Source organism: Pristiophorus japonicus, unplaced genomic scaffold (assembly GCF_044704955.1).
Source record: "Pristiophorus japonicus isolate sPriJap1 unplaced genomic scaffold, sPriJap1.hap1 HAP1_SCAFFOLD_411, whole genome shotgun sequence".
Classification (NCBI taxonomy): Eukaryota; Metazoa; Chordata; class Chondrichthyes; family Pristiophoridae; genus Pristiophorus; species Pristiophorus japonicus.
This window is the reverse complement of record NW_027253992.1, coordinates 508,983-524,733: the sequence shown is the minus strand read 5'-3', so window position 1 is coordinate 524,733 and position 15,751 is coordinate 508,983. Positions and strand designations below refer to the sequence as shown.

Genomic DNA, 15,751 nt, shown 5'->3' with positions numbered 1-15,751 from the left:
CGGGCCCACACACAGTGCTCCCCCCCTGGGCCCACACACAGTGCTGCCCCCAGCTCCCCCCCCGGGCCCACACACAGTGCTCCCCCTGGGCCCACACACAGTGCTGCCCCCAGCTCCCCCCCCGGGCCCACACACAGTGCCCCCTCCAGGCCCACACACAGTGCCCCCCCCGGGCCCACACACAGTGCTCCCCTGGGCCCACACACAGTGCCCCCCCCGGGGCCCACACACAGTGCCCCCCCCGGGCCCACATACAGTGCCCCCCTCGGGCCCACACACAGTGTTCCCACCCCCCCCCCGGGCCCACACACAGTGCCCCCCCCCTGGGCCCACACACAGTGTTACCCCCCCCCCCGGGCCCACACACAGTGCTGCCCCCCTGGGCCCACACACAGTGCTGCCCCCAGCTCCCCCCTGGGCCCACACACACTGCTCCCCCCCCTGGGCCCACACACAGTGCTCCCCTCCCAGGTCCACACACAGTGCTCCCCTCCCGGGCCCACACACAGTGCTCCCCCCCCGGGCCCACACACAGTGCTCCCCCCTGGGCCCACACACAGTGCTGCCCCCAGCTCCCCCCCCGGGCCCACACACAGTGCCCCCTCCAGGCCCACACACAGTGCCCCCCCGGGCCCACACACAGTGCTCCCCCTGGGCCCACACACAGTGCCCCCCCCGGGGCCCACACACAGTGCCCCCCCCCCGGGCCCACACACAGTGCCCCCCCCCGGGCCCACACAAGAGTGCTACCCCACCCCCCCAGGCCCACACACAGTGCTGCCCCCGGGGCCAACACACAGTGCTACCCCACACCCCAGTGCTCCCCCCCCAGGCCCACACACAGTGCCCCCCTCCCCCAGGCCCACACACAGTGCTGCCCCCGGGGCCCACACACATGTGCTCCCCCCCCGGGCCCACACACAATGCTCCCCCCCAGGCCCACACACAGTGCCCCCCCGGGCCCACACACAGTGCTCCCCCCCTGGGCCCACACACAGTGCCCCCCCCCCCTCGGGCCCACACACAGTGCTGCCCCACCAGGCCCACACACAGTGCTCCCCCCCTGGGCCCACACACAGTGCTCCCTCCTTGGGCCCACACACAGTGCTGCCCCCCAGGCCCACACATAGTGCTGCCCCCCAGGCCCACACACAGTGCTGCCCCCTGGGCCCACACACAGTGCTGCCCCCGGGGCCCACACACATGTGCTCCCCCCCCTGGGCCCACACACAATGCTCCCCCCGGGCCCACACACATGTGCTCCCCCCACTGGGCCCACACACAATGCTCCCCCCCGGGCCCACACACAATGCTCCCCCCCAGGCCCACACACAGTGCCCCCCCAGGCCCACACACATTGCCCCCCCCCCGGGCCCACACACAGTGCTGCCCCCGGGGCCCACAAACAGTGCTGCCCCCTGCTCCCCCCCGGGGCCCACACACGGTGCTGCAAGAGCCACTTGCCTTGTGGAGCCAGCAGCTCCTGCCTCCCTTGCACTTCCGTGTTTCCCGAGACCTGGGAAATGCGCACAGCAACACTCAATTTCAAATCCTGCTCCCAATTTAACGTAACATAAGAATTAGGAGCAGGAGTGGGCCACTTGGCCCCTCGAGCCTGCTCCGACATTCAATAAGATGATGGCTGATCCAATCATGGACTCAGCTCCACTTCCCTGCCCGATCCCCACAACTCTTTACTCCCTATCGCTCAAATATCTGGCTGTCTCCGCCTTAAATATATTCATTGACTCATCTTCCACAGCTCTCTGGGGTAGAGAATTCCAAAGATTCACGACCCTCTGAGAGAATAAATTCTTCCTCCTCTCAGTTTTATTCTGAAACTATGCCCCAATTTTAAATTCCCCCACGAGGGGAAACATCCTCTCTGCATCTACCAGTCTTATACATTTCAATAAGAAATATGTTAACCAAGTGGCCCGCCTCGTTACGATGAGATGCCGCAATATCTGCTGTAACAATAGTGGTGTGCAGCGTGTTGGGGGTCATAGTCCGCACAGTATAAGTCCTTAAACCGTTCATATCCAGGCATTGGTCTCAGCAACTTCAGTAACTCACAACTCTAAAAATTGGGCTGGTTCTTGTTTGAAAAGAGGAACGGTTGAGATGTCCTTGTGGATTTTTCCCAAAACAGGCTGCGGATGGGGAAAGCTCATGGAGAACGTGGCTGTAATTAAAATTTAAGTAACTGGAATTAATAGGGAATTTGGAGAAAAGGATTCCACATAAGTGGCATTAAACACGAGCCAATTACCATCAAAGCAAATATCACACACGATGCCATCTCGCCTCTGAGTCAGGAAGTCATGGGTTCAAGACACTCCACAGGAACATAGGAACAGGAGTAGGCCAGTCAGCCCCTCGAGCCTATTCCACCATTCAATTCTACCACGGCTGATCTGGGTCCTAACTCCATATACCCGCCTTTAGTCCATATCGCTTAATAACTTTGGTTAACAGAAAGCTATCAATCTCAGATTCAAAATTAACAATTGATCTCGTATCAAATGCCGTTTGAGGAAGAGAGTGCCGAACTTCTGCTACCCTCTGTGTGTAGATCTGTTTCCTAATTTTACTCCTGAACGGTCTGGCTCTAATGTTTAGACTCTGCCCCCTAGTCCTAGAATCCCCAACCAGCAGCAAAAGTCTCTCTCTATCTACCCTCTCCGTTCCCCGTAATATCCTGAAAACTTCCATCAGATCACCCCTCATCCTTCTAAATTCTAGGGAATACAGCCCTAGTTTGTGTAATAACTCCAGATACTGAGGGAGTGCTGCACTGTTGGAGGTGCCACCTTTTGGATGATATGTCTCAGTTGGATGTAAAAGATTCCACAGTATTATTTGAGAAGTGCAGGGGAGTTCTCCCCGGTGTCCTGGCCAATATTTATCCCTCAACCAACATCACTAAAACAGATTTGTAAAAATGTGTGAATTGGATGTGGATGTCACTGGCAAGGCCGGCATTTATTGCCCATCCCTAATTGCCCCTTGAGAAGGTGGTGGTGAGCCGCCTTCTTGAACCGCTGCAGTCCGTGTGGTGAAGGTGCTCCCACAGTGCTGTTAGGGAGGGAGTTCCAGGATTGTGACCCAGCGACGATGAAGGAACGGCCGATATATTTACAAGTCAGGATGGTTGATTGACCTCTAACCACCATAACCATCATCCTTTGTGCTGGGTATGACTCCAGCCAATGGAGAGTTTTCCCCTGATTCCCATTGACCAGTTTTACTGGGGCTCCTTGATGCCACGCTCAGTCAAATGCTGCCTTGATGTCGAGGGCAGTCACTCTCACCTCACCTCTGCAATTCAGCTCTTTTGTCCATGTTAGGACCAAGGCTGTGATGAGGTCTGGAGCTGAGTGGTCCTGGTGGAACCCAAACTGAGCATCAGTGAGCGGGTTATTGGTGAGTAAGTGCCGCTTGATAGCACTGTCAACAACACCTTCCATCACTTTGCTGATAATTGAGAGTAGACTGATGGGGCGGTAATTGGCCGGCTTGGATTTGTCCTGCACATTGTTGGGTAGATGCCAGTGTTGTAGCTGTACTGGAACAGCTTGGCTAGAAGCACGGCCAGTTCTTGAGCACAAGTCTTCAGCACGACAGCCGGGAGGTTGTCGGGGCCCATAGCCTTTGCTGTAACCAGTGCCCTCAGTCGTTTCTTAATATCACGAGGAGTGAATGCAATTGGCTGAAGACTGGCTTCTGTGATGGTGGGGATCTGAGGAGGAGGTCGATATGGATCATGCACTTGGCACTTCTGGCTGAAGATGGTTGCAAACACTTCAGCCCTTGTCTTTTGCACTCATGTGCTGGGCTCCGCCATCCTTGCGGATGGGGCTATTCATGGAGCCCCCTCCTCCCGTTAGTTGTTTAATGGTCCACCACCATTCATGACTGGATGTGGCAGGACTGCAGAGCTTTGATCTGATCCGTTGGTTGTGGGATTGTTAAGCTCAGTCTATAGCATGCTGCTTCTGCTATTTAGCATGCATGTAGTTCTGTGGCCCATTAGTGCTGCCTGTGAGATCTTGCTGTGCAAAATTGTTTACCATGTTTCCTGCATTATAACAGCGACCACTGGAATACTCTGATTATACCCCATACTGTGATACTCTGATATACCCCACACTGTGATGCTCTGATATACCCCACGCTGTGATACTCTGATATACCCCACGCTGTGATACACTGATATACCCCACACTGTGATACTCTGATATACCCCACGCTGTGATACTCTGATATACCGCACACTGTGATGCTCTGATATACCCCACACTGTGATGCTCTGATATACCCCACACTGTAATACTCTGATATACCCCACGCTGTGATACTATGATATACCCCACACTGTGATACTCTGATATACCCCACACTGTGATACTCTGATATACCCCACACTGTGATACTCTGATATACCCCACATTGTGATACTCTGATATACCCCACATTGTGATACTCTGATATACCCCACACTGTGATACTCTGATATACCCCACACTGTGATACTCTGATATACCCCACACTGTGATACTCTGATATACCCCACGCTGTGATACTCTGATATACCCCACGCTGTGATACTCTGATATACCCCACACTGTGATGCTCTGATATACCCCACACTGTGATATTCTGATATACCCCATACTGTGATACTCTGATATACCCCACGCTGTGGTACTATGATATACTCCACACTGTGATACTCTGATATACCCCTCGCGGTCAAAAGCCTTTGCAAGGTCGAAGAAGGCCATGTATAAGGGCTGGTGCTGTTCCCTGCAGTTTTCCTGCAGTTGTCGCGCTGCAAAACTCATGCCCATTTTGCCCCATAGTGGACAAAATCCTCACTGTGACTCCGGGAGGAGCTCCTCAGCCACAGGAAGAAGACAGTTGAAACATAGAAACATAGAAAATAGGTGCAGGAGTAGGCCATTCGGCCCTTCTAGCCTGCACCGCCATTCAATGAGTTCATGGCTGATCATGCAATTTCAGTACCCCATTCCTGCTTTATCGCCATACCCCTTGATCTCCTGAGTAGTAAGGACTTCATCTAACTCCTTTTTGAATATATTTAGTGAATTGGCCTCAACAACTTTCTGTGGTAGAGAATTCCACAGGTTCACCACTCTCTGGGTGAAGAAATTCCTCCTCATCTCGGTCCTAAATGGCTTACCCCTTATCCTTAGACTGTGTCCCCTGGTTCTGGACTTCCCCAACAATAGGAACATTCTTCCTGCATCTAACCTGTCTAACCCTGTCAGAATTTTAAATGTTTCTATGAGGTCCCCTCTCATTCTTCTGAACTCCAGTGAATACAAGCCCAGTTGATCCAGTCTTTCTTGATAGGTCAGTCCCGCCATCCCGGGAATCAGTCTGGTGAACCTTCGCTGCACTCCCTCAATAGCAAGAATGTCCTTCCTCAGGTTAGGAGACCAAAACTGTACACAATACTCCAAGTGTGGCCTCACCAAGGCCCTGTACAACTGTAGCAACACCTCCCTGCCCCTGTACTCAATTCCCCTCGCTATGAAGGCCAATATGCCATTTGTTTTCTTAACCGCCTGCTGTACCTGCATGCCAACCTTCAATGACTGATGTACCATGACACCCAGGTCTCTTTGCACCTGCCCTTTTCCTAATCTGTCACCATTCAGATAATAGTCTGTCTCTCTGTTTTTACCACCAAAGTGGATAACCTCACATTTATCCACATTATACTTCATCTGCCATGCATTTGCCCACTCACCTAACCTATCCAAGTTGCTCTGCAGCCTCATAGCATCCTCCTCGCAGCTCACACTGCCACCCAACTTAGTGTCATCCGCAAATTTGGAGATACTACATTTAATCCCCTCGTCTAAATCATTAATGTACAGTGTAAACAGCTGGGGCCCCAGCACAGAACCTTGCGGTACCCCACTAGTCACTGTCTGCCATTCTGAAAAGTCCTCATTTACTCCTACTCTTTGCTTCCTGTCTGACAACCAGTTCTCAATCCATGTCAGCACACTACCCCCAATCCCATGTGCTTTAACTTTGCACATTAATCTCTTGTGTGGGACCTTGTCGAAAGCCTTCTGAAAGTCCAAATATACCACATCAACTGGTTCTCCCTTGTCCACTCTACTGGAAACATCCTCAAAAAATTCCAGAAGATTTGTCAAGCATGATTTCCCTTAAACAAATCCATGCTGACTTGGACCTATCATATCACCTCTTTCCAAATGCACTGCTATGACATCCTTAACATAATTTTACCCACTACCGATGTCAGACTGACTGGTCTATAATTCCCTGTTATCTCTCGCCCTCCTTTTTTAAAAAGTGGGGTTACATTGGCTACCTTCCACTCGATAGGAACTGATCCCGAGTCAATGGAATGTTGGAAAATGACTGTCAATGCATCCACTATTTCCAAGGCCACCTCCTTAAGTACTCTGGGATGCAGTCCATCAGGCCCTGGGGATTTATCGGCCTTCAATCCCATCAATTTCCCCAACACAATTTCCCGACTAATAAGGATTTCCCTCAGTTCCTCCTCCTTACTAGACTCTCCGACCCCTTTTATATCCGGAAGATTGTTTGTGTCCTCCTCAGTGAATACCGAACCAAAGTACTTGTTCAATTGGTCCGCCATTTCTTTGTTCCCCCGTTATGACTTCCCCTGATTCTGACTGCAGGGGACCTACGTTTGTCTTTACTAACCTTTTTCTCTTTACATATCTATAGAAACTTTTGCAATCCGTCTTAATGTTCCCTGCAAGCTTCTTCTCGTACTCCATTTTCCCTGCCCTAATCAAACCCTTTGTCCTCCTCTACTGAGTTCTAAATTTCTCCCAGTCCCCGGGTTCGCTGCTATTTCTGGCCAATTTGTATGCCACTTCCTTGGCTTTAATACTGTCCCTGATTTCCCTTGATAGCCACGGTTGAGCCACTTTCCCTTTTTTATTTTTACGCCAGACAGGAATGTACAATTGTTGTAGTTCATCCATGCGGTCTCTAAATGTCTGCCATTGCCCATCCACAGTCAACCCCTTCAGTATCATTCGCCAATTTATCCCAGCCAATTGAGGAGGACTCTAGCAATGACTTTCCCAGTGGCTGATAACAGGGAGATTCCTCTGTAGTTGCCGCAGTCGGACTTGTCCCCTTTTTAAAGATGGTCACGATCACTGCATCTCTGAGATCTCCCGGCATGCTCTCTTTCCTCCAGATGAGAGAGATGAGGTCATGTGTTCGGGCCAGCAGTGCCTCTCCGCCATACTTCAGTGCCTCAGCAGGGATTCCATCCGCTCCGTAGCTTTGTTCTTAAGCTGTTTTATGGCTTTTTCTACCTCGTGCAGTTTCGGGTTTTACTGATGGCGGGTTGCATGCTGCGGGATGGAGTCGAGAACACTCGAGTCAAAGGCAGAGTCTCGATTGAAGAGATCTTCAAAATGCTCCTTCCAGTGGGCCTTGACAGCCTCGGTGTCCTTGATGAGTGTCTCCCTATTCTTGGCCAGCAGTAGGGTGGGGCCTTGGGTGTTTGGACCATAGGTGGCCTTGACTGCGATGAAGAATCCTTGCACATCATGGCTGTCGGCCAGCTGTTGTATCTCCTGTGCTTTCTGTCAACTGCGAGGGTCTATGGAGCGTCCTCCTCCGTTTCGGATGCCCCTAAAAGTTTGTCACCATCCTCCGCCTGCTCCATGACAACATGCAGACCATGATTCTTACCAACGGATCCATTACAGACCCAATCCATGTCCAGACCAGGGTCAAACAGGGCTGCGTCATTGCCCCAACCCTCTTCTCAATCTTCCTCGCTGCCATGCTCCACCTCACAGTTAACAAGCTCCCTGCTGGAGTGGAACTAAACCACAGAACCAGTGGGAACTTGTTCAATCTTCGTCATCTCCAGGCCAGGTCCAAGACCACCCCAACCTCTGTCGTCGAGCTACGGTACGCGGACGACGCCTGCATCTGTGCACATGCAGAGGCTGAACTCCAAGTCACAGTCAACATATTTACTGAGGCATATGAAAGCATGGGCCTTACGCTAAACATCTGTAAGACAAGGGTCCTCCACCAGCCTGTCCTCACCACACAGCACTGTCCCCCAGTCATCAAGATTCATGACACTCTGATATACCCCACACTGTGATACTCTGATATACCGCACACTGTCTTACTCTGATATACACTCACTGTGATACTCTGATATACCCCACACTATGATACTCTGATATTACCACACTGTGATACTCAGATATACCCCACACTGTGATACTCTGATATACCCCACATTGTGATACTCTGATATACCCCACACAGTGATACTCTGATATACCCCACACAGTGATACTCTGATATACCCCACACTGTGATACTCTGATATACCCCTCGCAGTGATACTCTGATATACCCCACACAGTGATACTCTGATATACCCCACGTAGTGATACTCTGATATACCCCACACTGTGATGCTCTGATATACCGCACACTGTGATACTCTGATATACCCCACACTGTGATACTCTGATATACCGCACACTGTGATACTCTGATATACCCCACACTGTGATACTCTGATATACCCCACACTGTAATACTCTGATATACCCCACACAGTGATACTCTGATATACCCCACACTGTGATACTCTGATATACCCCACACTGTGATACTCTGATATACCCCACACTGTGATACTCTGATATACCCCACACTGTGATACTCTGATATACCCCACACAGTGATACTCTGATATACCCCACGCAGTGATACTCTGATATACCCCACACTGTGATACTCTGATATACCCCACACTGTGATACTCTGATATACCCCACACTGTGATACTCTGATATACCCCACACTGTGATACTCTGATATACCCCTCACAGTGATACTCTGATATACCCCACACTGTGATACTCTGATATACCCCACGCAGTGATACTCTGATATACCCTTGAAAAGATTACCAAGATTTGCAAACAGTCTGGTTCAGCCTGAGAAGGTGAGCAGGGATGGGCCTTGAGTCATTGACGAAGGGCATGTGTGGTGGGGATGCACATCTGGCAGCAGTGTCTGTTTGTCCCTGACTAATACTAACCATGTATTCCTTTCCATGCCAGAGATGCTGAAGAGTTACTGAAGGATAAGTCTCCTGGCTGTTTCCTCATTCGAGTTGGTGAGAGTCGGATTGGATTTAGCCTGTCGTACAGGTCAGTAAGGACGGTGGGAAGAGAAGCACAGACTGATTAACACATCTCCTTGGGCCGTCAGCTTATCACAGCCATTGACACACCTACTGATTGGATTAGCCCCTCCCCCTGTGCTCCTCGTTGTCAGGGCCGTATAACTAATCGTAGGCAGTGACACAAAGTAGCCTGCCTTGGGTTCATCAGTGAGACTGAACCTGATCAGTATATACACTGCCTTCAGTCTGGCCCCGCCCCTCTGGGAGGATATCTCGGCCTCAGAAAGGGAGCCACCAGAATCGGGGCTAAAAGGGTTAAATTATGAGGACAGGTTGCACAGACTGGGCTTGTATTCTCTGGTGGGGGAACCGGAACAAGGGGGATAGTGTCATGTATGTATGCTTGGGTTTACTAGCCACCAGGTGGCCCCACTGTCGGAGGCCATTGGGCTGTGTGCACGGGTGCGCGGCCCAGGTATAAAAGGCCAGCCATCTTGTCATGTAATCACTTTGGGTCCTAATAAAGCAGAGCCAGGTTTGTACAGTATTCAGTCTATTGAGTTATTGCATACACAACATTTGGCGACGAGGTAACAAGAACCTTGGAATTCTGGAGCGATTCGTGGAGACTTTGTAGCTGCTTGAACCAGTACTTCATGGCCAGCAAAATGGAGGAAGAGACAGACACAGTTCGGCGCCCGGCAGTCCTCCTCACGGTTTGAGGTCCAAAAATCTATGGACTCATAAAGAATCTCCTCTCGCCTACAAGTCCAACAGACAAGGACTATGAAACATTGTGTGCTCTGGTACGTGATCATCTCAAACCAGATGAAGGTATCATCATCTCAATATATCGATTCTATACGCACGTTCGTTCTGAGGGCCAGGATGTATCGGAATTCGTTGCCGACCTCAGACGTCTAGCTGGACCGTGTAAGTTCGAAACTTTGGGAGACATGCTGCAGGACTTCTGTGTAATTGGCATCAACCACGAGGTGATCCTGTGTAAACTACTAGCGGCGGAAACGCTGGATTTGAGCAAGGCCATCACGATTGCCCAATCATGCATGACGACGGACAAAAGCTTAAAGCAGATATCATTGAAAAACCGGAACTCGGCAAGTACTGTAAACAAGATTGTATCGTCGTTTGGCAGAGCTGCATATAGCAGGGCCTACCCGACTGTGTACGCAAAACCTGTGGCTGTCCAAAGTCTGCCGACGGGAATGAATCAGATATCACCGTGTTGGCATTGTGGGGAATCATCGGCATCATCAGTGTTGGTTTAAACAGTATATTTGTAAAGGCTGTTCAAGAGTGGGGCATCTCCAGCGCATGTGTCCGCAACTGAGCAAGCGTGCTGCGACACACCACGTGGAGGATGATGACCAGTCTAGCGCGGATCTGGATATGCAATCTGAGATACCAGAGGAGGACATGTATGGACTGTATTCATTCCTAACAAAGAGCCAACCGATAATTATTAATGTAAAACTTAATGGTGTGCCGGTATCGATGGAATTGGACACAGGTGCGAGTCAATCAATAATGAGCCAGAGGACATTCGACAGGCTGTGGGATACTAAGACTGTGAGGCCTAAGCTGAGTCCAGTCAATGCCAAGTTGCGTACGTACACTAAAGAACTTATAACGGTGATTGGCGGTGCAGTAATCAAGGTGTCATATGATGGTGCGGTTCATGATTTACCGATATGGATTGTTCCAGGCAATGGTCCAACGCTGTTCGGCAGGAACTGGTGAGAAAAAATCAAAGCATTGTCGTCGGAGGATGATACTCCATGTGCTCAAGGATTGAGCAAGTTCCCCTCGCTGTTTGAACCAGGCAGCAGCAATTTCACGGGAGCCAAGGTGCAGATCCACGTGGACTCGGATGCAAGACCCGTCCATCATAAAGCTCGGGGGGTTCCGTACATGATGAGGGAGACGGTCAAAATCGAACTGGACAGACTCCAGCGTGAAGGGATCATATCACCGGTCGAATTTAATGAATGGGCCAGCCCCATTGTTCCTGTGTTGAAAAGTGATGGCACTGTCAGGATTTGTGTAGACTACAAGGTTACGGTCAACCGAGTTTCGAAACAGAATCAATACCCATTACCGAAGGCTGATGACCTGTTTGCAATGCTAGCCAGGGGGAAGTCGTTCACAAAACTGGATCTGACATTGGCCTACATGACACAGGAGCTGGTCGACACGTCGAAGAAACTTACGTGCATCAACATTTATAAAGGACTGTTTATCTACAACAGGTGTCCTTTTGGAATTCGCTCGGCTGCAGCCATATTTCAGAGGAACATGGAGAGTTTACTGAAGTCCGTCCCCAGAACTACCGTGTTCCAAGATGACGTACTGGTCACAGGTCGTGACTCCGCCGAACATCTGAACAACCTGGAAGAGGTTCTACATCGTCTGGACAAAGTGGGACTCAGACTGAAATTCTCGATGTGCGTCTTCATGGCACCGGAAGTCGAATTCCTGGGGAGGAAAATTGCTGCTGACGGCATCAGGCCCACGGACTCGAAAACCAAGGCCATCAAAAATGCACCCAAGCCTCAGAATGTGACGGAGCTGCGTTCGTTCCTTGGTCTATTCAACTACTTCAGTAATTTCTTACCTAGATTGAGCACCTTATTAGAACCACTGCACATGCTGCTAAGAAAAGGCGACAACTGGGTTTGGGGTGCATCTCAAGACAGAGCTTTTGAGAAAGCTGCTAATCTGCTTTACTCTAACAAGCTGCTGGCAGATTATGATCCGTGTAAGCGTCTAGTATTGGCCTGTGATGCTTCGTCATATGGAGTTGGTTGCGTGCTCCAACAAGCTAATGAGTCGGGCAAATTACAACCTGTTGCATATGCTTCAAAAAGTTTGTCAAAGGCAGAAAGAGCCTACAGCATGGTAGAGAAAGAAGCACTAACCTGTGTGTATGGGGTTAAAAAGATGCATCAGTACCTGTTTTGGTCTTCAGTTTGAACTGGAAACAGATCACAAGCCACTCATTTCATTGTTTTTGGAAAACAAAGGTATCAATACCAATGCATCGTCCCACATCCAGAGGTGGGCGGTGACATTATCTGCCTATGATTATGTCATTCGCCATAGACCTGGCACCGAGAATTGTGCCGATGCATTGAGCTGTTGTGGAAAAATATTTCTGAGACTGTATAATATATAAAGAGAGGTTTATTAAATTGGAGACAAAGCTTTGGGAGAAGTGTTAAAGACCCCTGTCTTTGAACCATCTTCTCAAATTGGTATCTGCAGTGAAGTTCTTTCATCTTACAAATTACGTCACTTTACAACACATGCTTTAGCACTACAAAGCTGTTACTATCGAAGGCTAAGTTTTTGATATTAACCATCCTGCATTGTGACAGGGCAGTATAAACAAGTGCAGGTCTTTTGGCACCGGTATAGACAAACATACCCAGCACTTAACTCTCCAGTGTTCATTATCTCACTTTCCTATCTCCATAACTCAAGGCCAGCATACCTTAAAGCCTAACTGTTTTTTTTATATCGAGCATAATGCATCAGTATTGTCCCTTACAAAATTCATTAAAGGGGAAAATAAAACAAATGTTTAGTCCCGTATACTAGTCCAGTATATGTCCAAAAATCCACTCCAACAGAGCCATTTGCTGTTGCCGCCACAACCGGCAGACCTACTGTTACTCATGGATGCTTTTGAAAGTGAAGGAACCCCTGTCCCGGCCCAACAAGTTAAGACCTGGATCAGCCAGGACCCGATTTTATTGGTTGTGAAACATTGTATCCTGAGTGGTGATTGGTCTGCCATACCCAAGCAAGTGTGTGAGGAGACCAAACCTTACATCCGTCGCAAAGCGATTGTATACTGTGGCGTAATCATGTTGTTATGCCCAAGAAAGGCAGAAAAAAATTTGTGCATGATCTACATAGCACGCACCCCGGTATTGTCACGATGAAAGCCATTGCCAGGTCTCATGTATAGTGGCCTGGAATTGACTCTGACCTGGAATCATGTGTGCATCAGTGCAACACTTGCATGCAGCTTAGTAAAGCACCAACGGAATCGCCGCTAAGTCTGTGGTCGTGGCCACCTAAACCATGGTCCAGGATCCACATCGACTTTGCAGGTTCCTTCCTGAGAAAGATGTTCTTATTCCAAGTGGATAGAGTGTACAATCATATCATCCAGTACATCCACAGCTACCATTGAGAGCCTTCGTGTCATGTTTGCCACTCATGGTCTGCCCGACATCATTGTAAGCAACAACGGATCTTGCTTCACTAGTCTGGAGTTTCAAGAGTTCATGAAACTCAATGGTATCAAACATGTGAGGTCAGCACCATTCAAACCCGCATCCAATGGTCAAGCAGAGCGTGCGGTCCAAACCATCAAGCAGAGTATGAAACGTGTAACTCAAGGTTCACTGCAGACTCGCTTGTCGCGCATATTGCTTAGTTACAGGACAAGACCCCACACACTTACAGGGGTCTCCCCTGCTGAACTATTGATGAAGAGAGGTCTCAAGACCAGGCTCTCTCTTGTCCACCCTGACTTGAATAATCATGTCGAATACAGACTTCAAAGTCAGCAAGGGTGTCATGATCGCGCTGCTGTGTCACGTGACATTTCTGTTAACTATCCTGTGCATGTACTGAATTATGGTCAAGGTCCCAAGTGGATCGCCGGTACTGTTATGGCCAAGGAGAGTAACAGAGTGTTTATTGTCAGCCTCAAGAATGGGCAAACATGCAGGAAACATGTCGATCAGGTAAAGCTGCAGCACACGGATGAACCGGAACAGTCTGAGGAAGACACAATCAGTGATCAACCAACCTACCCTCAGTCATCAGAGGACTCCACTGTCATCAATGAATCTGGTCCAAGTCAGCATGGATTTATGAAAGGGAAATCAAGCTTGACGAATCTTCTGGAATTTTTTGAGGACAAGGGAGAACCAGTGGATGTATTGTATTTGGACTTTCGAAAGGCTTTTGACAAGGTCCCGCACAAGAGATTGGTGTGCAAAGTCAAAGCGCATGGTATTGGGGGCAATGTACTGGCGTGGATAGAGAACTGGTTGGCAGACAGGAAGCAGAGAGTCGGGATAAACAGGCTCTTTTCAGAATGTCAGGCAGTGACTAGTGGAGTGTGGCAGGGCTCAGTGCTGGGACCACTCAGCTCTTTACAATATACATTAACGATTTGGATGAAGGAATTGAGTGTAATATCTCCAAGTTTGCAGATGACACTAAACTGGGTGGCGGTGTGAGCTGTGAGGGGGACACTAAGAAGCTGCAGGGTGATTTGGACAGGTTAGGTGAGTGGGCAAATGCATGGCAGATGCAGTATAATGTGGATAAATGTGAGGTTATCCATTCTGGGGGCAAAAACAGGAAGGCAGAATATTATCTGAATGGTGGCAGATTAGGAAAAGGGGAGGTGCAACGAGACCTGGGTGTCATGGTTCATCAGCCATTGAAGGTTGGCATGCAGGTACAGCAGGCGGTGAAGGCAGCAAATGGTATGTTGGCCTTCATAGCTAGGGGATTTGAGTATAGGAGCAGGGTGGTCTTACTGCAGTTGTACAGGGCCTTAGTGAGACCTCACCTGGAATATTGTGTTCAGTTTTGGTCTCCTAATCTGAGGAAGGACGTTCTTGCTATTGAGGGAGTGCAGCGAAGGTTCACCAGACTGATTCCAGGGATGGCTGGGCTGTCATATGAGGAGAGACTGGATCAACTGGGCCTTTATTCACTGGAGTTTAGAAGGATGAGAGGGGATCTCATAGAAACATATAACATTCTGACGGGACTGGACAGGTTAGATGCGGGAAGAATATTTCCGATGTTGGGGAGGTCCAGAACCAGGGGACTTAGTCTTAGGATAAGGGGTAGCCATTTAGGACTGAGATGAGGAGAAACTTCTTCACTCAGAGAGTTGTTAACCTGTGGAATTCCCTGCCGCAGAGAGTTGTTGATGCCAGTTCATTGGATATATTCAAGAGGAAGTTAGATATGGCCCTTACGGCTGAAGGGATCAAGGGGTATGGAGAGTAAGCAGGAAAGGGGTACTGAGGGAATGATCAGCCATGATCTTATTGAATGGTGGTGCAGGCTCGAAGGGCTGAATGGCCTCCTCCTGTACCTATTTTCTATGTTTCTATGGACTTTCAATCCCTGACATGGTCATTGCCACTCCCATCAGATCGGCGACCCAGCCCCCAGTCATAACTGACTCAGAACGTTCGCCCAAGGCTGGAGTTGAACTGAGATGTTCAACTCGGGAGCGGAAAGCACCGGACCGTCTCAATTTGTGTAAAGACTATTACTAAAATCTTAAAGAGGGATATTGTCATGTCTGTATTCTTGGGTTTACTAGCCACCAGGTGGCGCCACTGTCGGAGGTTATTGGGCTGTACGCACGTGTGTGCGGCCCAGGTATAAAAGGCCAGCCATCATGTAATGTAATCACTTTGGGCCCTAATAAAGCAGATCCAGGTTTGTACCTGTTCGGAGTTT

General features: G+C 49.5%; 1 protein-coding gene across 2 annotated transcripts in view; it reads left to right on the top strand.

The window, feature by feature from the left end:
• LOC139250690 (hematopoietic SH2 domain-containing protein homolog) overlaps nt 1-15,751 on the top strand; it is a 63,871-nt gene that overhangs the window by 14,790 nt on the left and 33,330 nt on the right. For both annotated transcript variants that reach the window (XM_070873066.1, XM_070873067.1), the window contains exon 3: nt 9,156-9,245. In XM_070873066.1, coding sequence (XP_070729167.1) covers nt 9,156-9,245 — 90 coding nt within the window. The remainder of the gene's footprint in view (nt 1-9,155; nt 9,246-15,751) is intronic.